The sequence below is a fragment of the Thalassophryne amazonica genome, chromosome 8 (genome assembly GCF_902500255.1).
Source record: "Thalassophryne amazonica chromosome 8, fThaAma1.1, whole genome shotgun sequence".
In the NCBI taxonomy this organism is placed as follows: domain Eukaryota; kingdom Metazoa; phylum Chordata; class Actinopteri; order Batrachoidiformes; family Batrachoididae; genus Thalassophryne; species Thalassophryne amazonica.
Genome location: NC_047110.1, coordinates 9,111,005 through 9,135,306, shown reverse-complemented (window position 1 = coordinate 9,135,306; position 24,302 = coordinate 9,111,005). Strand labels below are relative to the sequence as shown.

Below are 24,302 nucleotides of genomic sequence, written 5' to 3'. Positions count from 1 at the left end.
GAATTCTAGAAGCTCTGAAATGCAATCTGGGACTATTCCAGACGATAAACTGCAGTGAGTGCAGCATCCATTTAGTGAGGAAAAAAAACCCCCAACTTATTCAAATTCATTCCAGTAGTAGTTTGCTCTTACTAGGATGCAGCAGTTCTCTAGCTTTGCAGAAAGTTCTGGAGGAAATCACTGAAGAAATTTACACATTAAAAATATGGTTTGACCGAAACAAACTGTCATTAAACTTAAATAAGACAGGGATGAAATGGAGGTGTAAGAGTCACTAGGTGTTCACAGGAAACACTTATTTATTTCTGTATGTATTTGTTTATGTATGTTCATTGTTAGTTGCTTTTATATTTTCTGTTGTGTTTCTATTCAGGTTCTTTTTGTCTCTTTCTCTAAAACTGTATATAATAATTAGATTATTAATATATAAACAAAAATAAATTTAAGAAATATTACAATTTGAAAACAAATGCACCCGAACGTGATGACAGCTGAAACTGCGTAATGCTAACTTTTAACATTGAAAATAGCATAGACATGCTAACGCGTTAGCATTGCTCCCGTTTTTAAGTTATAAAATACATCTATCAACTGTTTCAGAAGACCATAACAGGTCGGTTTAACATAGAAAAGGTAAATAATACTCACAGACGTATGCTCTTTAGGGTTTTAGCGGGGGAAAATTAAGCGAAAGAAAGTATAAGCAAAGCAACAGATCGAAGCATTGCTTCGATCTGCAAACCACTGCTTCGATTGTTTCAAGGTTCAGAGCGAAGCCGCGCTGCAGAAAAGATGAGCATGGACCGGCTGCAGGGTCTGTAATCAATGTAGAGAAATTAACATTTTCCTGACAAACACCCCCCAAAACAACGAGCACTCTGAAGGACCGATAACAGAATCGTTAAGCACAAAGCTTATTGATGTCGGTGGATCGAATCATTTCTTAACGATACCCGAAAGGAACCGGTTCTCGATACCCATCCCTACTCCTGACATTTGATCACATCTAATTTAGATTATGAAAAGCCACTTATAATAGGACTTTGACCTTGAAAATGTTTTCCAAGATAAAATTTGGTGGAATTGGAAACTAGTGTTGGCGGAGGTTTATGGTCTATGAGAGCGTCGTGTTCTAGTTTATCTTGTCCTCTTGGAGTCCTGTCTGAGTTTTTCTTAATTTTTAGCTCACTGGGACCAAAGGTGTGTAAGTTCTTACCCATAACAGGGTTCTCCCCAGACAATGGAACAACGGTGCCACGCCGTCATACTGCCATCTAGCGCCGTTATAGTGTAGCGTCATCTCATGACGTTTTAGCGGGAGACTTGGTGAGAATCGAACAGCACGCAAACTCACTTTTGTGGGAAATTTCACATAAACAACTTTAGCTCTTTATTTTTATCATGTTTACATCCATATGACACAAACCATGACAAAACGAGCCTTACACGAAGCCGGATGTCTGCATTTTTTGTTTTGTCTTGGCGGGGGCACAGCGATCGCCAAGCACTCGATCAATGCTGTCTGCTGTGGGATTGATCAGATCAGACGCTAAGAACGATGCTGCAGCCTCTGTGACAGTGAACATGGAGGCTTTTGTGAAGAAAACGGCAGAACGGAATTCAAAATTATTCAGGTACCGAGACTACCGACTACCGAGACACACTTTGAGACTTTGGTGCTGGACAGCTGCATTGTTTCCATTCTTCTATGTTAATGACATGTCACAAGGACAATGTGAGATTTTCACACTTTGAAGCGAATGCCCCCAGCCCAGTAATATTCTGACTTGGAAATTCAAACTTTTCACTTTGAAATCTATGCAGGGGAAAAGTGTAAAAAAGTCTGGAATCTCCCACATTTTAAATTGTCTTTCTGCATGGGCACAGTTTGGTGGCCACCTTTTCAACCAGGGGGGACAGAATATGGTATGTCCCCCCACCTTCTGACATATGTGTGTACTTGAAACATGCTATGTAAGTCTTATGTGCAAAACCATGTCAGAATAGTATCTTTGTTTATGCAGGTTTGTATTTTTAGCAGCATTGACTTGTTTACAACAACTGTTTCTTGTTTGTCACATTTGGAATTTTCTGGGACTGCATTTGCCCAGATTTGAAACCAAAATAGTTGCCTCTAGGGACTAGTGTCTACACATAAGTATCAATGGACCATATGCTAATTTACTAAATTCTGAAAGTTAGAAAAGGAAATCAGAAAAGCTATCTGGGACCTCAGAAAGCCCATCTGCAATTATTGCTTGATCTCCAAAATCAATCTATGCAAGCGAAATTATGTTCAGTATGAGTGTTGTCATTAGTGCCACTTCAAAAATTAAATTCATGATAAGTAATTTATCCTAAACTTATGATCTGTTGTTTTTTTCAAACTTATGCAAAAACAAATCTTGAGGAAAAAAAAATACAGTAAGTGATAGTTAATAATTAAGAGCCTGTTCTTTCATATTTATGAATACATTTTACCACATTGCAGTTGTTTTTTTTAATGAAAACTCAACCTATCATTCTTTTTGAGTTCTACACATGTGGTGATACCTTATTTACACCAGGATGTTAATAAAATCAATGCTGGCTATTCTCAGAATAAAGTACTTATATCCACAGTTTCAAATTACATAAGTCAAATGGTGTCCACTTTATGGTCTTCTCAAAACATTAAAATTACTGTTATGGATGCTCAGAATGCATCTGAGCTTATCTAGAAACTGTTGGCTTCTGGAGGCCTAAAGCGGCCCCCAGAACCCCGGCCTATGGGCTTCGGCCCAGCAGGCATCGCACTCCCCCTCCCCCCCCCACCAATTTCTAGTTCTACATTGTGCCCTTGTCTTTCTGCACATTATTTTTTCTTTCAAATAAGTTTATTGCACATTTGTTACATACAGTGTGTAAACAAAACACAAACATTTTAGATTAATTTAACTAATTAACAATTCAGCACAGAATCAGACCAGAAACACTACTAAAAGATTTTCATTTTTCTCTTTGGGCTTCAGGACACAAGGTTGGTTAGGGCACCGAGTGGAAGCGTTGCACGCGGTAATACAACCCCTGGCAAAAATTATGGAATCACCGGCCTCAGAGGATGTTCATTCAGTTGTTTAATTTTGTAGAAAAAAAAGTAGATCACAGACATGACACAAAACTAAAGTCATGTCAAATGGCAACTTTCTGGCTTTAAGAAACACTATAAGAAATCAGGAAAACAATTTGTGGCAGTCAGTGACGGTTACTTTTTAGACCAAGCAGAGGGAAAAAATATGGACTCACTCAATTCTGAGGAAACAATTATGGAATCATGAAAAACAAAAGAACGCTCCAACACATCACTAGTATTTTGTTGCATCTCTGAGGCATGGACTTAATGAGTGACAAACAGTACTCTTCATCAATCTGGCTCCAACTTTCTCTGATTGCTGTTGCCAGATCAGCTTTGCAGGTTGGAGCCTTGTCATGGACCATTTTCTTCAACTTCCACCAAAGATTTTCAATTGGATTAAGATCCGGACTATTTGCAGGCCATGACATTGACCCTATGTGTCTTTTTGCAAGGAATGTTTTCACAGTTTTTGCTCTATGGCAAGATGCATTATCATCTTGAAAAATGATTTCATTATCCCCAAACATCCTTTCAATTGATGGGATAAGAAAAGTGTCCAAAATATCAACGTAAACTTGTGCATTTATTGATGATGTAATGACAGCCATCTCCCCAGTGCCTTTACCTGACATTCAGCTCCATATCATCAATGACTGTGGAAATTTAATGTTTCTCTTCAGGCAGTCATCTTTATAAATCTCATTGGAACGGCACCAAACAAAAGTTCCTGCATTATCACCTTGCCCAATACAGATTTGAGATTCATCACTGAATATGACTTTCATACAGTCATCCACATTCCACGATTGCTTTTCCTTAGCCCATTGTAACCTTGTTTTTTTTTCTGTTTAGGTGTTAATGATGGCTTTCGTTTAGCTTTTCTGTATGTAAATCCCATTTCCTTTAGGCGGTTTCTTACAGTTCGGTCACAGACGTTGACTCCAGTTTCCTCCCATTTGTTCCTCATTTGTTTTGTTGTGCATTTTCGATTTTTGAGACATATTGCTTTAAGTTTTCTGTCTTGACGCTTTGATGTCTTCCTTGGTCTACCAGTATGTTTGCCTTTAACAACCTTCCCATGTTGTTTGTATTTGGTCCAGAGTTAAGGCACAGCTGACTATGAACAACCAACATCTTTTGCAACATTGCGTGATGATTTACCCTCTTTTAAGAGTTTGATAATACTCTCCTTTGTTTCAATTGACATCTCGCGTGTTGGAGCCATGATTCATGTCAGTCCACTTGGTGCAACAGCTCTCCAAGGTGTGATCACTCCTTTTTAGATGCAGACTAACGAGCAGATCTGATTTGATGCAGGTGTTAGTTTTGGGGATGAAAATTTACAGAGTGATTCCATAATTTATTCCTCATAATTGAGTGAGTCCATATTTTTTCCCTCTGCTTGGTCTAAAAAAGTAACCGTTACTGACGCCACATTTGCTTTTTCTTGATTTCTTATAGTGTTTCTTAAAGCCAGAAAGTTACCATTTGAAATGACTTTAGTTTTGTGTCATGTCTGTGATCTGCTTTTTTTTCTACAAAATTAAACAACTGAATGAACATCCTCCGAGGCCGGTGATTCCGTAATTATTGGCAGGGGTTGTAGTTCCCAACAGCACCACTATACTAAAAATTTCTGGGGAGAACCCTGCCCATGAGAACAACAAAGTTTGAGACGTACCGATACGTTTTCAAATATGGTGGCCATCTTGAAAATCTCATATATAGCCATTTTGTGAGCCACTTTTGCAGCAATTGAACTGAAATTTGGCTTATAGCATAGTAACGCGTACAGATTCTGGCCACCATAGGGTGGAAAATGAAGTTCCTAGAAATATGTTATGTAATATACCATTTTAAAGGGTACTGTCTGGATTCAGAGGTTAATATCTGCTAAATGTGGAGACACAGCTAAATCAACATTCAGAGTACCTTGCCGCAGGTAAAAAAAAAAATATATATATATATTTTTAAAGATTCTTGGACCATACGAGTCAACTTCCTTAAAACTAATACCCTTCCAGTGGCATGTCTGTATTTCTGGTCCAATATGAGATGCACAGAAATGTAACGTACAAGCAACTGAGAGAGATTTGTTGGAACTAGGGATGGGTATCGGGAGCTGCTTCTTTTCGGGTATCGTTACAAAATGATTCGATGCACCGACATCAATAGCCTTTTTGCTTAACGATTCCCTTATCGGTCCTTCAGAGCAGCCGTTGTTTTTGGGGTTGTTTGTCAGGAAAATGATCATTTCTCTACATTGATTACAAACCCTGCAGCGGGTCTGTAATCAGCTGTTTATGCAGCGCGGCTGCTTTGAACCTTGAATCAATGAAGCAGTGCTTCGATCTGCTGCTTTGTTGGTTCTTTGTTTTATTTCGCTTTATCTTAATTTTTCCCGGCTAAAATCCTAAAGAGCATATTTCTGTGAGTAATGTTTTCGTTTTTATGTTAAACCAACCTGTTACGGTCTTCTGAAACAGTTGTATTTTGTAACTTAAAAACAGGACCGATGCTAACGCGTTAGCATGTCTATGGTGTTTTCAATGTTAAAGTTAGCATTAAGCTGTTGCAGCTGTCAGCACGTTTGTGTGCATTTGTTTTCTGATTAATAATTAATGGCTCAGGGTTTATTGTAAAAGAGTCAAATGTATTACAAATTGTAATTTTTTAAAAAATTATTATTTATATATTAATAATAGCAACAATAACAGTAATAATAACTAATAATGAATAATAATGCTACAATACAATTTTAGAGAAAAGACAGAACCTGACGAAACAAAACACAACAGAAAAGATAAAACCAGCTAACAATGAACATAAATACATATGAAAAGAAATGTTTCCTGTGAACACATAGTGACTCTTACACCTCCCCTTCATCTCTGTTTTATTTAGGTTTAATGACAATTTGTTTCGGTCAAACCATATTTTCAGTTTAATTCGTTCAGTGATTTCCTCCAGAACTTTCTGCCAAGCTAGAAAACTGCTGCATCCTAGTAAGAGCAGAATACTGCTGGAATGAAATTGAATAAGGAAAGTTGGGTTTTTTTCTCACCAAATGGATGCTGCACTCACTGCAGCTTATTGTCTGGAATAGTCCCAGAATGCAGAGCCTCTCGAATTCAAACATTTTTGTGTGGGTGATGTTGGGGGCTAATTTTGGGTCACAGCTTTTTTTGTTTTTTACCACTTTCATCCCTGAATATGTCAATCGTGAGTCACTTTTGTGTGGATTAAAGTAACTAACTGGGACTCCTGTCCTTGTTGTGAGAAAGAAATGAGAATCATCCTCCGTTCTGTTCACACAGCTCCAAACGCTGCGCGGCTCTCTGCCGAGTCGCGACTCTTTGCCCAAGCAGAGGATCACCCCTTTGAGTCTGGTCTGCTTGAGGTTTCTTCCTCAGAGGGAGTTTTTCCTTACCACTGTTGCTCTGGGGGTTGGTAAGGTTAGACCTTACCTGTGTGAAGCGCCTTGAGGCAACTCTGTTGTGATTTGGCGCTATATAAAGGAAATAAAACTGAACTGAATTGAAATTGAATTCAAATCGAGTCAAGTTAGAACGATAGTCGAGACGGAATTAATAACTTCAACGGGAAACGCCGTTTAAATCAATTAGCACCTCTTTCCAAATGTTGTAATACGAAAACTGCTATCGATCAAAACATTATTTCCTCCCAAAATGAGATGTCCTGCGCTGACATGCTGAGCCGGCTGAGCTCAGCTCAGAGGTACGGAGAGACATTCATGCCAAAATGTCTGAAAAGAAATGCTTTTAACAAAAACTACATATTTTATTTATGAGATCAAGGATCCAGTGACCACTTTAAAATGTTGTTGACATAGAAAACCTGTAAAGCCTACTCTTAGTACACAGAAACTTCACAAGAGGTATCGATAAGGAATCAGATCGATAAGAGGAATCAATAATGGCATCAATATCGATAAAATCTTATCAATACACATCCCTAGTTGGAACTGTTAGCTAGGTGTTCAAACTAAGATGTATTGTGAGTACAAAACAACAGTGTACTCTAACTCATGGCATAGTTCAGTTCAACTTATTTTATTTATATTGCCAAATCACAACATAGTTGCTTCAAGGCGCTTCAACACAACTAAGGTCTAACCTTCCCAAACCCCAGAGCAAGCTCACAGGAGACAGTGGTAAGGAAAAACTCCCTCTGATGATTTGAGGAAGAAACCTCAAGCAGACCAGACTCAGAGGGGTGACCTCCTGCTTGGGCCATGCTCCCAACACAATTAACAATACAAATACACATGAAATATTGTGAGTCCATGTTGGTGCACAGGATGGGAGGCCTGCAGAAGAAGACACCCTGTCCCATCTCTGGATGGAGCCACATCTCAAACAGAGAGAAAAAAACAGAATCAGGCATCAGAAAGACAACAAATACAGTATAATTTGTCAGCATTAAGCAACAAGAAAAAACAGAAGAAATACTAAAGACATTTTTCCACTACAAAGATCCACCACTACTTGACTCGGTTCTACTCGATTTGGTTCCAGGTGTGTCTTTGGTTCCAGGTGTGTCTTTTTCCACTACAATTAGAAGCTCCTCAACTTGGGCGGGGTCAGCAGCGTGAAACCACCGTGATGTCGTTTGTACGCGACACAAAAACACTAACAATGGAGGGCAGTGGATGCAACAGTGGAGGTTGTGTGTTTATTATTCGTTCTGTGGATTCTTAAAAGAAGGCTACAGGCTTCGAGATGAGGAAATTTATAAATGTACAGGAGACTGTTTGAAGTCATCCAACATTATGAAGAAGACTGAGAGGATAACAGCTGCCATGAGACGACGCATGAAGGTAAGTTTTTGTAGCTATCGCTAGATTGCTATGGAGCTCATAAATAATAAGTCCAGTGTACAATGCTGTAATGACTGCAAGCTTGTCGCTATTAATTTAAAATTATGGTGGTCAAAATAATGCATTAGTTATGATTAAGTAATTACGCCACCTTTGGCGCCTTTAGCCGCACTTTGCTCCGTCACGGAGCAAAAGTACGGCCAAAGGAGTCTCTGCATTATTATTTACCGATGTTCATGCACTAAAACGGTTCGACTTCAAAAATCATTAACATCAGCACTGAACTCGAACAGCCATAAACCGATTAAAAGGTGTTTGATTTATGATATTATTCTAGATTTTAATTTATAGTTAAGAGATATAAATAAAATCAACTGTAGCATCTCCAAACTCCCATAATTCTGAGTGTTCTCTTTTTTTTTTTTTCTCTCCTTACGATTAATTCACAGCTTGTTTAACACCTCCTTGACATATGTAACAGGAAAAAAAAAAAACATACCCTCTTAATTTACTACAGATTAAGTGGCGTGAACACTCATACAGATCTGAGCGGTGAGATTTTTGAAAAAAAAAAAAGCAAATAAATGTGATTAATTTAGATAAACTCATCACAGACCTTGCCATCAATCACATTTTTTAAATCACCAGACAACACTAATAATTAAAATATGTATGCTGTGTGTGTTTGTTTCAGATGGCTCTGTTGTCGCAGCGTGTCTGTCTGGGTGTTCAACAGAGCATCTGAATGGTGAGATGTGATTGTTCCCAACTTCACCCACACACAGTGGTTGAATAACTTCAGGATGTCAGAAGAAACGCTAACCTTCATGTGTAACAAACTGCAGCCAGTTATGGAGCCGGCAATGCACGACCGTCCGTAGATGTGTGCCCCTGAAGAACCCAGTGGCTATTGCACTGTGGAAGCATGCTACTGGCTCTGAGTATCGGACCATTGCACAACGTTTTGGTGTCAGCATCACAACTGTGTGTCGTGTGTGCAGGAGTTTTGTGTTGCAGCAGAGACTGTTGGTGCCAGAAGAAATCTGTTTCCCAGGTGAGGAGAAATTGAGAGAAATGGCTGCCTACTTTGAGAACAGGTGGGGACTCCCACAGTGTGTTGGTGCTATTAATGGATCACATGTACCAATCATTGCACCTCAGGAGTATCACTGTGACTATTTCAATCGCAAAGGCTGGCACTCAATCATACTTCAAGGTGTGGTTAATGGAAAGGGAATGCTTTTTGGAATGTCTTCACTGGACTGCCAGGGAGTTTGCATGATGCCAGGGTCCTGAGACTGTCCACACTGGGAGTTAGCCACCGAAGGAAACTCTGCTCTCACACCAGAAACATTGGTGAGGTGACTGCTGGCTACTACATCCTTGGAGACTCGGCATATCCCTTACAGAACTGGCTCCTGAAACTGTTCCACGACACTGGATGGTTTACAGTGGAATAACAATTGTTCAACAAAAAATTCAGTAGAGCACATGTAGTTGTGGAAAATGCTTTTGGCAGGCCTGAAAGGAATGACTGTGATCTCTAACAAAATCATTGGTGATGACTTGCTGTGCTTTACACAACTTGTGTGAAAATCACCGAGAGACATATGACAGGGACTGTTACACACCTGCAGCAACAGTTGAACCTGTGGTGGCAGTGGCACAGGGGGCACAGGAGGACGGCAGAGATGTAAGAGAAGGCCTGATGCGGTACTTACTGTCAAATTAATAAATTTTGCCTGTCTTGTGTCTACACATTAACACACCTGAATCCCACTGAAAAAACTTGCGGTTTTTGCAGAAATGTCTGGAATTTTGTGTAACATATGACTTTAAAAGTTTACCAAGATTTACTGACACATAAATGCTTAAAGATTGAAAAGCTGTTCATGCATAATCCAATTAGTATGATTTAAAAAAAAAAAAAAATCACAGATGTATTGAGGCCATAAATGTAAATGAAGGTAAATATTGATAATACAACTGGTTGTCCAAAATCTCTAAATTTCTTCTTTTTGTGTCAAAATGTCACATCTCATTAAACCCTAACCCCCGTATAGCTGGGAATTCATTGACGTAATGGTGCTATCATTGGTTGGCACCGCTGTTGAGTATAACCTGTTTTGGTTCAGTACCGTTTGGTAAAACCTCAGTTTGGACATGATTTCTTCAGCATCATTGTATAGCTTCATCCAGGTGTTGTGTGCATTGGCTTCTTTAGTGTGAAATTCTAACAGATGAAAAATTCTTATGGATGAACAATCATTGCTTCAAATAATCAATGACAAATATTTGTACTGTTCACTTATGACACAATCACATAAGTCTGATTATTTATTCAAACAAATGAGCAATTAAATAGGTGCAACACAGCAAACTAGATACAAAATTTAAATGTCCCACATTGGGTCCAGTGCAGACTGATGGGTCACTCACAACGTTGGCTGATTGCCTGGACAGGGTCACCCAGCACTTGAAGGAGTCCTTGATTAAACACAGCTTCGGCCCGTCGTGCTTCACGGGCGTCATCCAGGATCAAATGTTCTTTACGCTGTGCCCAGTTTAGCTGCTGTTGGCCTCAATCTGACCCATCATGGTCAGATTGTCTTGGTACAGGCATAATTTTCTCTTGCCTACAGAAAAATTAAAGTAGAAATGGGAAGTGACTAAAAAGCAATTAAAGAAGATATGGAGGACATACATTTGGAGCTGGAAGCTACAGGATGAGAAACTTACATGTGGGCTGTGTGCTGGATGCGGAAGCAGAACCTGCTGACCGTGCCGGTGAGGGCCTTGAGGCCGGTGGCGAGGTCGTGTCTGATGCCAGGATGGAGTAGGTTGGGGAGTCATCCTCAAAGGTGGTGGCTGAACCCTTCTTGCTTAAGGAAGGTGAATCTTGAACAAAGTACACACACATGACTTAAGTACAAGCACAACACGACATGGCAACATGCAGAAACACACACACATTACATAAAATATAAACTATAACACAGTAATGACACTAGTTAGACGTTGACATACTGACAACTTTTTTCAGGCTACTTTTGATGCAGAGCACAGCTAACTAGCTAGTTCGCAGTGATTGCTAAATAGGTAGCTCACAGACAACACGCGTTATGGGTGTTCAACCACTGGGTTAAGTAACGTTAAACATCCTGTTATTAAACTGCTTTCAAGCAGACTAAAAATAAGTAAATAATAAACGTACTGTCGCCGTCTTCCACCATCACCTCCAGCAAAGCCGTGGCCATGTTTATTTTTATTTTTTGTTTATTTTTTTCATTTCGGGTGGCTCTGTCTAACTGTCTGTGTATGTTGTCCTCTGCCACTAAAGAGAGAAACGTCTGCATCTCATCAACAGACCCATGGTGTAATTTTGTGAACATTAGTCATCTTATTACTTGCGTGCAACGAAAGGCAAATGCGAGTGGTGCAGAAAATGGTGAGTTTGATTCTCGTGTTGGACGCAGTTGGTCGTGGCACTTGTGACTCACTCTCTGACTAGTCAGTAGCTGGCAGACTGTTAACGTCACATTTTAGTATTGGCTCGGCTCGCTTGGAACCGCTCTTGAGCAGGCACCAAAAAAGCACCTGGTACCAGGAACATTCCAGAAAACCATTGTCAATTAACAGTTCATCACTACATCTACAAGTGCAAGTTAAAACTCTATCATGCAAAGCGAAAGCCACCACCTTCTCTGGGCCTGAGCTCATTTGAAATGGACAGACAGTGGAAAAGTGTGCTGTGGTCTGAGTCCACATTTCAAATTGTTTTTGGAAATCATGGATGTCGTGTCCTTCGGACAAAAGAGGAAAAAGACCATCCAGATTGTTACCAGCGCAAAGTTCAAAAGTCAGCATCTGTGATGGTATGGGGGTGTATTAGTGCCTATGGCATGGGCAACTTGCACATCTGTGATGGCACCATCAATGCTGAAAGGTACATCCAGGTTTTGGAGCAACACATGCTGCCATCCAAGCAAGGTCTTTTTCAGGGACGTCCCTGCTTATTTCAGCAAGACAATGTCAAGCCACATTCTGCACGTGTTACAACAGCGTGGCTTCGTAGTAAAAGAGTGCGGGTACTAGACTGGCCTGTCTGCAGTCCAGACCTGTCGCCCATTGAAAATGTGTGGTGCATTATGAATCGCAAAATACGACAATGGAGACCCCAGACTGTTGAACAAATGAAGTCGTACATCAAGCAGGAATGGGAAAGAATTCCACCTACAAAGCTTCACACAAGAAAAAATAAAATGCAGTAAACTGCACGTTTGTGTCTTTTTTCTTGAAAATAACTTATTAAAGATCACATATTACACTTTAGTCAGGCCTTTAAAATACTTTTGTGGGCTCTTGCTGTAATATGTTGTCAGTAGTTGAGATAGTTGCTGTAGGTATCTAAAAATGCTCATAATCGGGTGAAACCTGATGGAAATCTTTGTGGTGTGTCGGTGATGTATGTGCAAAATAAAACAAAACATTACTCCAGGTATGTTTTTGATGAGAATATAACATCAGAACTTTATTACAAACTCAAACGTTGATGTTGTGTGATAAAGGCCTTTAAATAATAACTCACTTCAAGAAATAATGGCAAACAACAAAAAAGATTAATCGATTACTAAAATAATCGTTAGTTGCAGCCCTAGTTTGTTTTCCGAGTGAGTATTTTACTGATTAAATGTGAATACGCCAGTTTTGAGTTTCTCAGTGCGCATGCGTTTTCAAAACTGGTGACAGTGTTACTTTGTGCACAGCAGAACAATGTTGTCACTTGCTTTAGGCCCTAATTTTGTATTTTATTGACTGTACAACCAGCAACACAGCACCCATTTGGTGCATTCACCTGATTAGAACAGATCAAAATACTATAGAAGACAAAGAATTTTTACTTGACAGTTTGAAGTGAGTTTTCTTTGTTTCAGAGGACTTCATACCCATTAAAATTCAGTAGACTATACAAAATTTGACTTGCTCTTTTAAAAAACTTCTGGGGGAGCACCCCCAGACTCCCCATAATCAATAGTGTGTTTTTACTTCACACTTTGAAGTGACTTTTATTTGTTTCAGAGGGCTTCATACTTTATATTCAGGTCTTTTTCCTCCTTTGTCCAGGACGACGCCCATGATTTCCAAAAACAATTTGAAATGTGGACTCATCAGACCACAGCACACTTTTCCACTTTGTGTCTGTCCATTTCAAATGAGCTCGGGCCCAGAGAAGGCGGCGGCGTTTCTGGATGTTGTTGATGTATGGCTTTCGCTTTGCATGGTAGAGTTTTAACTTGCACTTGTACAATGTAGCAATGAACTGTTAACTGACAATGGTTTTCTGAAGTGTTCTTGAGCCCACATGGCAAGATCCTTTACACAATCAATCAATCAATCAATTTTTTTATATAGCGCCAAATCACAACAAACAGTTGCCCCAAGGCGCTTTATATTGTAAGGCAAGGCCATACAATAATTATGTAAAACCCCAACGGTCAAAACGACCCCCTGTGAGCAAGCACTTGGCTACAGTGGGAAGGAAAAACTCCCTTTTAACAGGAAGAAACCTCCAGCAGAACCAGGCTCAGGGAGGGGCAGTCTTCTGCTGGGACTGGTTGGGGCTGAGGGAGAGAACCAGGAAAAAGACATGCTGTGGAGGGAAGCAGAGATCGATCACTAACACTAATGATTAAAAAGAGAAAGAAACAGTGCATCATGGGAACCCCCCAGCGTCTATAGCAGCATAACTAAGAGATGGTTCAGGGTCACCTGATCCAGCCCTAACTATAAGCTTTAGCAAAAAGGAAAGTTTTAAGCCTAATCTTAAAAGTAGAGAGGGTGTCTGTCTCCCTGATCTGAATTGGGAGCTGGTTCCACAGGAGAGGAGCCTGAAAGCTGAAGGCTCTGCCTCCCATTCTACTCTTACAAACCCTAGGAACTACAAGTAAGCCTGCAGTCTGAGAGCGAAGCGCTCTATTGGGGTGATATGGTACTACGAGGTCCCTAAGATAAGATGGGACCTGATTATTCAAAACCTTATAAGTAAGAAGAAGAATTTTAAATTCTATTCTAGAATTAACAGGAAGCCAATGAAGAGAGGCCAATATGGGTGAGATATGCTCTCTCCTTCTAGTCCCCGTCAGTACTCTAGCTGCAGCATTTTGAAGTAACTGAAGGCTTTTTAGGGAACTTTTAGGACAACCTGATAATAATGAATTACAATAGTCCAGCCTAGAGGAAATAAATGCATGAATTAGTTTTTCAGCATCACTCTGAGACAAGACCTTTCTGATTTTAGAGATATTGCATAAATGCAAAAAAGCAGTCCTACATATTTGTTTAATATGCGCTTTGAATGACATATCCTGATCAAAAATGACTCCAAGATTTCTCACAGTATTACTAGAGGTCAGGGTAATGCCATCCAGAGTAAGGATCTGGTTAGACACCATGTTTCTAAGATTTGTGGGGCCAAGTACAATAACTTCAGTTTTATCTGAGTTTAAAAGCAGGAAATTAGAGGTCATCCATGTCTTTATGTCTGTAAGACAATCCTGCAGTTTAGCTAATTGGTGTGTATCCTCTGGCTTCATGGATAGATAAAGCTGGGTATCATCTGCGTAACAATGAAAATTTAAGCAATACCGTCTAATAATACTGCCTAAGGGAAGCATGTATAAAGTGAATAAAATTGGTCCTAGCACAGAACCTTGTGGAACTCCATAATTAACTTTAGTCTGTGAAGAAGATTCCCCATTTACATGAACAAATTGTAATCTATTAGACAAATATGATTCAAACCATATATTCAAACCATACACAATGATGTCGATTTTTAATGTAGTGCCGCCTGAGGGATCGAAGGTCACCGGCATTGAATGTTGTTTTTTGGCCTTCCCGCTTACCTGTAGAAAGTTCTCCAGATTCTCTGAATCTTCAGATTATACAACCCCTGGCAAAAATTATGGAATTTGAAATGAAAGTTGCGCCTTGGGGCAACTGTTTGTTGTGATTTGGCGCTATATAAAAAAAAATTTGATTGATTGAATCACCGGCCTCGGAGGATGTTCATTCAGTTGTTTAATTTTGTAGAAAAAAGCAGATCACAGACATGACACATTGCCATTTCAAATGGCAACTTTCTGGCTTTAAGAAACACTATAAGAAATCAGGAAAAAAAATTGTGGCAGTCACTAACGGTTACTTTTTTAGACCAAGCAGAGGAAAAAAATATGGAATCACTCAATTCTGAGGAAAAAATTATGGAATCATGAAAAACAAAACGCTCCAACACATCACTAGTATTTTGTTGCACCACCTCTGGCTTTTATAACAGCTTGCAGTCTCTGAGGCATGGACTTAATGAGTGACAAACAGTACTCTTCATCAGTCTGGCTCCAAATTTCTCTGATTGCTGTTGCCAGATCAGCTTTGCAGGTTGGAGCCTTGTCATGGACCATTTTCTTCAACTTCCATCAAAGATTTTCAATTGGATTAAGATCCGGACTATTTTTTGACCCTATGTGTCTTTTTGCAAGGAATGTTTTCACAGTTTTTGCTCTATGGCAAGATGCATTATCATCTTGAAAAATGATTTCATCATCCCCAAACATCCTTTCAATTGATGGGATAAGAAAAGTGTCCAAAATATCAATGTAAACTTGTGCATTTACTGATGATGTAATGACAGCCATCTCCCCAGTGCCTTTACCTGACATGCAGCCCCATATCATCAATGACTGTGGAAATTTACATGTTCTCGTCAGGCAGTCATCTTTATAAATCTCATTGGAATGGCACCAAACAAAAGATCCAGCATCATCACCTTGCCAAATGCAGATTCGAGATTCATCACTGAATATGACTTTCATCCAGTCATCCACAGTCCACGATTGCTTTTCCTTAGCCCATTGTAACCTTGTTTTTTTCTGTTTAGGTGTTAATGATGGCTTTCGTTTAGCTTTTCTGTATGTAAATCCCATTTCCTTTAGGCGGTTTCTTACAGTTCGGTCACAGACATTGACTCCAGTTTCCTCCCATTCGCTCCTCATTTGTTTGGTTGTGCATTTTCAATTTTTGAGACATATTGCTTTAAGTTTTCTGTCTTGATGCTTTGATGTCTTCCTTGGTCTACCAGTATGTTTGCCTTTAACAACCTTCCCATGTTGTTTGTATTTGGTCCAGAGTTTAGACACAGCTGACTGTGAACAACCAACATCTTTTGCGACATTGCGTGATGATTTACCCTCTTTTAAGAGTTTGATAATCCTCTCCTTTGTTTCAATTGACATCTCTCGTGTTGGAGCCATGATTCATGTCAGTCAACTTGGTGCAACAGCTCCCCAAGGTGTGATCACTCCTTTTTAGATGCAGACTAACGAGCAGATCTGATTTGATGCAGGTGTTAGTTTTGGGGATGAAAATTTACAGGGTGATTCCATATTTTTTTCCTCTGCTTGGTCTTAAAAAGTAACCATTACTGACTGCCACAATTTTTTTTCGTGACTTTAGTTTTGTGTCATGTCTGTGATTTGCTTTTTTTTTCTTTCTACAAAATTAAACAACTGAATGAACATCCTCCAAGGCCGGTGATTCCATAATTTTTGCCAGGGGTTGTATTATGGGCTGTAGATGATGAAATTCCTTACAATTGAATGTTGAAAAACATTGTTCTTAAACTGTTGGACTATTTTTTTTCTCGCAGTTGTTCACAAAGTGGTGATCCTCGCCCCATCTTTGCTTGTGAATGGCTGAGACTTTTGGGGATGCTCCTTTTTATACCCAGTCATGACACTCACAATTAGTGTCCTCAGTTCCCAAACGCTTGAGTGTTGTTAGAATGAAAGGTGATGTAACACAGTGGTAAACATACCATTGTCCCAGCTTTTTTTGAAATGTTGCAGGCATCCATTTCAAAATGAGCAAATATTTGCACAAAGCAGTAGTTTATCTGTTTGAACATAAAACATGTCTTTGTGGTCTGTTCAATTGAATATAGTTTGAAGAGGATTTGCAAATCATTATATTCTGTTTTTGTTTACATTTTACACAACATCCCAACTTCACTGGAATTAGAGTTATATTTAAAACATTTGAAAACCTTAAACAAGAATACAATCTACCCAAAACTCAATTCTGAAGATATCTTCAACTGCGTCATGTACTACAGGGGAAATTTGGGTCAAGTTTAGATCCCAAAATCAGTAGATAAGGTAGATAAGATTCTTCAGGTACTGGGTAAAGGTCATGAAGCAGGTAAGTATTATAGGATACTGATGGAATGTGAGGGGGAGACGGGAATATCGGCCTCGAGACTGTCCTGGGAATGAGACTTGGGGGGTGACAAGCAGGAATGAGATAAGGTGTGTAAAACCTCTCGAACAATGTCACAAGACTTGAGGGTTAGGCTTTTTCATTTTGTTATTTGAAGTGACATGACTATTTTGGTGGATTGTTTTTGTGTGTGTGAGTATGTATGTATGTTTGTTTATATATAGAGAGATATGTATGCATGTGTGTCTCTCAGGGCTGTGAAAACTCCACGGATCTGCGAAATTCCGCGGATTTCATCTATGGGGGGGGGGGGTGTGTGTAAGTGTTTTACTCTGTAATCGTGATTGCCACTGAGTTTTTAAAATGTCTGTCACAAAGTGTTCTTTTTTTAAGACATCGTGCAAGTTTTATAAGTCCGCGGCAGTCCACGGACACTGATCTGTGTGTTACAAATTGGTGTCCTTTGATTCGTGGAGTTTCGAGGAGAAAAATCCCTCAAGCCTGGCTGTTATGACAATTGTAAAGCGGGACTGGTTGGTTGCTGCGGCAACGCTCTGTGGCCCCTTGTGCGAAGCTTAAGTTGACGTAGCATGTGGACATTGCAAACCTTTAGAGCTCTAAAGTTTTTAAAAGAAGAATTGTGCAGCATGTCTGTGTCACGGACAGACGTCGGACAGAGAGAAGATGGCGAGAAAGACGGTTTGAAAAAGTCTGATCAGGACAAGAATCCGTGGAATTGTCGCTGGCTTCATCAACACCTGAAAGATAAAAGAAACGGGAAAAGCGAACTACCATCAGGAAACACGGTAAGAATTTTTGTCTCTCGAAAATAAACGTGCTGTTCAAACAGAATTTTAGAAAAGATTATGTGACTTTTTTCATTATACTTTCTTTCATTGGACAAAACGACTGTGGCTTTGAATGGATTTAAATGAATTTACACAAAAAATTTTAATGAGTTTTTTATTAATGTAGACTTTTTCATGGGAAAAAGACACTGGCTTTGAGTGGATTTACAAGAATATGTGGCTTTTTTACGATAAGGTATGTTATTGATATGTTACCATAATTTTCGAAATATTCTCTCTTTGAAATACTTTAACAGTCTTTTCAGTCTTCATGAATTTCAAGTAGTTTAATTGTTCTGAGTTAATGCATAATTTGGTTTACAGTTAAAAGGAAAATCATTCCAGGTCCTACTTCCACGTCATATTCTGTTATTTTAACATGATCAATGGCGGTTCAACTGAAAGGTTGAATACAGTGTCATTTAAATATGCACTAATTTTGAGATTTTTTTGTTCCAGGAGATGCTGAAAATGTATCAAATTTAATGTAATTAATGTAAAAATTAATTAAATTTCTGGGATCCCACGGGGCCTGAGACCCCAGCTCCTGGGGGCCTATGCCCCCCAGAGTCTCCTCAGATTTCAGTTTTCATTTCACAGTCCTGGTGTCTCTTCCTGGCATCTGTCTGTGGGAGACAATGTGTAGCATCCAGTTTTTGTTTTTTGCTTTTGTTTGTTTTTTTTTGTTTGTTTGTTTTTTATCTTGCTGAATCACAACAAAGCTGCCTCAAGGCGCTTCACACAAGTAAGGTCTAACCTTACCAACCCCTATAGCAAGCACAAGCTCGTTAGCTGGAGATGCTGGAAACTCTTCTCTGAACAGATCAAACTTCACTCTGTGATCTTTGAATATGTTTCTTGAAGAGCTCCAGAAGCACAAAGGTCAACGGTAAACCGGAAGAAGAAAAGGTGAAGTTAGTGTGAAAAGGTGAAAGAGCTGAGAAGGTTGTTGAAACAGTGGCTAACTGCTGCTAATGCTGAGATATTTGAGTTGGTAGAAACAAACAGATCGCAGAGCAGTAAGAAGAAACTAGTCAACGTGCTGGATGCTGTTTTCAAGCCTGAAGTTCGCTGATCCAGAGCAGACATGCAGCTGTTGTTGGTTATTAAAGAAGAAACTCTCCCTGAACACCAGGAATGGAATCTGAGTGTTGACCAGGAGGACATTAAAGAAGAGAAGCTGTGGATAAGTCAGCAGGGAGAGCAGCTTCAGCAGCTGGAGGAGGCAGATCTCACAAAGTTTGGTTTCACTGCCATCCTTTGAAGAGTGAAAATGATGAAAAACCAGAGTCATCACAGCTTCATCAAAGCCGAAGTGATGAGAGCACAGAGGCTGAGCCTGTAGCCAGCAGCTCATCTGTACACAGAACAATGACAGCAGAAGCTGATGGAGAGGACGATGGAGGACCACAACCAGCTAGCAACTCGGGGCCAGTCATTTACGAGGTGTATTAGAAAAGTATCCGACCTTATTATTTTTTTTCAAAAACCATATGGATTTGAATCATGTGTGATTACATCAGACATGCTTGAACCCTTGTGGGCATACGAGAGTTTTTTCACGCCTGTCGGTTACGTCATTCGCCTGTGGGCAGTCTTTGAGTGAGGAGTCGCCCACCCTATCGTCGATTTTTTTTCATTGTTTAGGAATGGCTCAGACTGCTGCTTTGTTTGATCAAAAATTTTTCAAAACTGTAAGGCACAACTTCTCTGCTAGTCACAGTTTGTCCATCACGAACACCATGTTCGAACACAAGGGTGTCCATAGGTGCACGTGGCACGAGGACACCCTTAGACGGAGGTCGATGATCAACTTTGTAGTCGTATCATCTGACCTTCGGCCACGTGTCTCGGACACTCGAGTAAAGAGAGGGGCAGAGCTGTCGACCGATCACCACCTGGTGGTGAGTTGGATCCGCTGGGAGGGGAGGAAGCTGGTCAGACCTGGCAGGCCCAAACGTATCGTGAGGGTCTGCTGGGAACGACTGGCGGAACCCTCTGTCAGCGAGGTCTTCAACTCCCACCTCCGGGAGAGCTTCTCCCAGATCCCGGGGGAGGTTGGAGACATGGAGTCCGAGTGGATCATGTTCTCCACCTCCATTGTCGATGCGGCCGCTCGTAGCTGTGGTTGCAAGGTCTCTGGTGCCTGTCGCGGCGGCAATCCCCAAACCCGGTGGTGGACACCGGAAGCAAGGGATGCCGTCAAGCTGAAGAAGGAGTCCTACTTATCTTTGTTGGTAGGTGGGACCCCCAGAGGCAGCTGACAGGTACCGGCAGGCCAAGCAATGGGGGATACCGGAGACCCCATCGCACAACCATGGATCTGCGAAAAACAGATCTGGTTAGGTTTAAAACTCCAGCTTTTGTGGCTTCTGTTTATTCTTCTCTACAAGAGTCAAGACAGAAGTCAGACTACCAGAGCAAGAATTTTAGCTGAGGAAGCTTCTGCGATTTGAAGCGAAATGTCCTCGCGTCAAGCAACCCAGTCCAGTCAAAGATTCAAGCTTCTCTACTATGGAAACCACCTGGACAACTGAGAGCCTACACAGAAACTTTCCTAGTCTTTTGTTGTCCCATCGCAGCTTTTTTGAAATGTGTTGCAGGCATTAATTTCAAAATGAGCAAATATTTGCACAAAACCAAAAAAGTCTGTCAGTTTGAACATTAAATATCTTGTCTTTTTGGTGTATTCATTTGAATATAGGTTGAAGAGAATTTGCAAATCGTATTTTGTTTTTATTTACATTTTACACAACGTCCCAACTTCATTGGAATTGGAGTTGTAGAAAGAAAAGCTTGTTGAGGGTCAAATTAGTCCAGAATAAAGAATAATTCAGTGATGGAGATGTGTGACAGTTTTAAAGTTGCATGCAGACACGGAGTTACAGAGCTGCAGCTGCATAAATCAGGCTTTAAATTAATGAAATAAATCATAAATTGTAAATATATGTAAATTTGATAGCTTAACTATTTTTATATTTATTTTGATAGCATATGTATCTGGATGTGTTTCTGTATGTGGTTAAATGATTTTAAAAAATGGTGAAAACATTAAAGGTTCATTCAGTAGTTCAGTGCAGTTAGACCCAAAATGGCACCATGTTCTGAGTTTACGCCACTCTCCAATCAAAGCACTCTAACCAACACGACCTCTCCCATTCCTCCCGTCTTCTCCTCTCCACTGGGAACCGAAAAAACTCCAGTTTTCGTGACTGCTCTGAAAACAAAACGGTGCACCATTTATCCGTGTGAAGTGGTGCTGTTTTAGTATTGCACAATGGTAGGCTGTCCCCAGAAGTGGTCAAATCCTACAATATGACGCAGGGGTTTCAACTAGACTGCAGTGTCCCATAGTCTTCTAAACAGCCACTTGTTTTGTTGCCCACTGTCTTGCAATCATCTTGTCATACATCTACATCTCAGCAATTAAAGTTAGTCACATGTTATCACACGTAATAGCAGCTAGAACCATGTGGTTAAAATAGGCTGTTATAAACGTTGTCTTGCTAATTTTCTTTCCTGTTTTCACAGATGCACTGGGATTGCAAGTATAATTGATATCAGTACCACAGCAGTGTGACAGGGTCCGCCACATCAAACAGGTGCCCAACAATTACCCAACTAAACCCCTCAGAAGCATCAAGCATCATCACCTGGAAATATCTTTTTTCACAGCAAGAAGTAGCAGATTTATGGTGGAAAAAAACTCTGACCAACATGGACGGCATGACAGGAGACAACCTGAAAGACTTTGACCTGTCAGTAAGAGGAAATGTAGCTGAACTCCCTGGCCATACAGATGGTTTCTCTGCACATCCATTGTTTTCCATGGAATCCCAGCAGGAGCTCTTACTTCCAGAGCCTATGGCAATTGCTAAGCCCGGCTTACACCACCATGACCATGAAGAAGAATGTGACAATGAAGGTGATGCAACAGAATCTGCAGACAGTGAGAATGACGTCGATTCTCCTTCCCATGCGTGGGCACTGAGGTGGTCCTCATCTTCTTCCATTCACAATGAGGAGGATGCTGATTTGGAGATAACAAGAGAGTTCATGAAGGCTTATGTGGAGAAGGTGTTTAATGGAAAGTAAGAAACATATTTATTATATCTGAATGTTTAACAGTCTGTATGGTATTTCATAAACCATGGGGTTATTTACAGTGGTTACATAATTTAACATTTTATATTTCTGTTCTAGCCACTTTGAGTGTACAAGCCAGTGCATTCTGAGTACCATTTTGAAGGCCGGATAAATGCCTTCCCTGACACAATGCCAAATTGAATTTTCATACTGGATTGGTCAAATTTCAGGTTAATAGCTGCCAGACATAATGCATCATGGAGCTGCAAGAAACTACACTACTGTTGGGCAAATCAGAAGGGATGTCTGCATGCAACAAGGGATGAGGAAAGTTAGGTACTGTGGAAATGAGCATTGGAACTTTGAATCTTGGTAGTATGACTGATAAAGGGAGAAAGTTGGCTGATATACTATGTACAAGTGACTACTTTTCCCCTCTCCATTATAAGTAAATGCAAACGTAAGACCAGGGCATTATAATCCAGGGGTATCCCAGCCTGACTGGAAGCTCACTAAGGGCCCGTGGGCAAGGTCTTTAATCCCCTATTGCTCCTGGTGTGTAATGGTCTCCTTGTATGGCAGCACCCTGACATCGGGGTGAATGTGAGGCATTATTTATAAAGCGCTTTAAGCGTCTGATTCAGATGGAAAAACACTATATAAATGCAGTCCATTTACCATTTCCATTTCTATGTGGGTTCAGTCTATTGTATCATGGGATTGCTGGGAGGAAGAATGTAGGAGCAATGTGTTGGTGAAGTAAATGTCTGAGGTTATGATGAATGTCATCAGTGCATATGCCCCAAAGGTAGGTTGTGACATGGAAGAGAGAGACACTTTTTGGAAAATGACTAGTGGTAAGATGAGGTGGTATACAGCGTATCCAAGCATGAAAGAGTGGTGATTGGAGCAGACTTCATTTGGCATATTGGTGAAGGGTAGATGGTATTGAGCAGAAGAATGTAGAAGGGAAGATGGTGGTAGATTTTTCTAAAAGAAAAGAAATAGTTGGTGTGAAGACATTGACAATCGACCTCCATTGTCGATGCGGCTGCTCGTAGCTGTGGTCGCAAGGTCTCTGGTGTCTGTCGCGGTGGCAATTCCCGACCCCGGTGGTGGACACCGGAAGTAAGGGATGCCATCAAGCTGAAGAAGGAGTCCTACTTATCTTTGTTGGTAGGTGGGACCCCAGAGGCAGCTGACAGGTACCGGCAGGCCAAGCGTGCCGCAGCCCGTGCGGTCGCAGAGGCAAAAACTCGGGTCTGGGAGGAGTTCGGGGAGGCTATGGAGAAGGACTATTGGTCGGCCTTGAAGAGATTCTGGCAAACCGTCCGACGCCTTTACGGTGCCGGTGGGGAGCTGTTGACCCTGACTGAGGATGTTGTCGGGCGGTGGAAGGAGTACTTCGAGGATCTCCTCAATCCCATCGTCACGTCTTCCAAAGAGGAAGCAGAGACTGGGGACTCTGAGGCGGACTCATCCATTACCCAGGCCGAAGTCACCGAGGTGCTTAGAAAGCTCCTCGGTGGCAAGGCTCCTGGGGTGGATGAAATCTGTCCTGAGTACCTTAAGTCTCTGGATGTTGTCAGACTGTCTTGGCTGACACGCCTCTGCAACATCGCGTGGCGATCAGGGACAGTGCCTCTGGATTGGCAGGCCGGGGTGGTGGTCCCTCTGTTTAAGAAGGGGGACACGAGGGTGCGTTCCAACTATAGGGGGATCACACTCCTCAGCCTCCCCGGTAAGGTCTATTCCAGAGTACTGGAGAGGAGAATTCGACCGATGGTCGAACCTCGGATTCAGGAGGAGCAGTGTGGTTTTCGTCCTGGTCGCGGCACACTGGACCAGCTCTACACGCTCCATCGGGTGCTCGAGGGTTCATGGGAGTTTGCCCAACCAGTCCACATGTGTTTTCTGGATCTGGAGAAGGCATTCGACCGTGTCCCTCAGCGCACCCTGTGGGGAGTGCTCCGGGAGTACGGGGTCCGGGGTCCTTTGCTAAGGGCTATCCGGTCCCTGTACGACCGCAGCAGGAGCTTGGTTCGCATTGCCGGTAGTAAGTCAAACCTGTTTCCAGTGCACGTTGGCCTCCGCCAGGGCTGCCCTTTGTCACCGGTTCTGTTCATTATTTTTATGGACA

At 41.0% G+C, this 24,302-nt stretch overlaps 1 protein-coding gene across 3 annotated transcripts in view; it reads left to right on the top strand.

Annotated features, from left to right (window-relative positions):
• The window catches only part of kiaa0513 (KIAA0513 ortholog), a 261,844-nt gene that overhangs the window by 9,668 nt on the left and 227,874 nt on the right, over nucleotides 1-24,302 (top strand). For 2 of the 3 annotated variants that reach the window (XM_034175729.1, XM_034175731.1), the window contains exons 1-3: nucleotides 5,690-5,709; nucleotides 7,797-7,801; nucleotides 21,608-22,167. In XM_034175729.1, the coding sequence (XP_034031620.1) occupies nucleotides 21,794-22,167 (374 nt within the window). In that variant the 5' untranslated portion in view covers nucleotides 5,690-5,709; nucleotides 7,797-7,801; nucleotides 21,608-21,793. Of the gene's footprint in view, nucleotides 1-5,689; nucleotides 5,710-7,796; nucleotides 7,802-21,607; nucleotides 22,168-24,302 lie in introns of those variants that run through there. The other variant, XM_034175730.1, reaches the window with a different exon arrangement.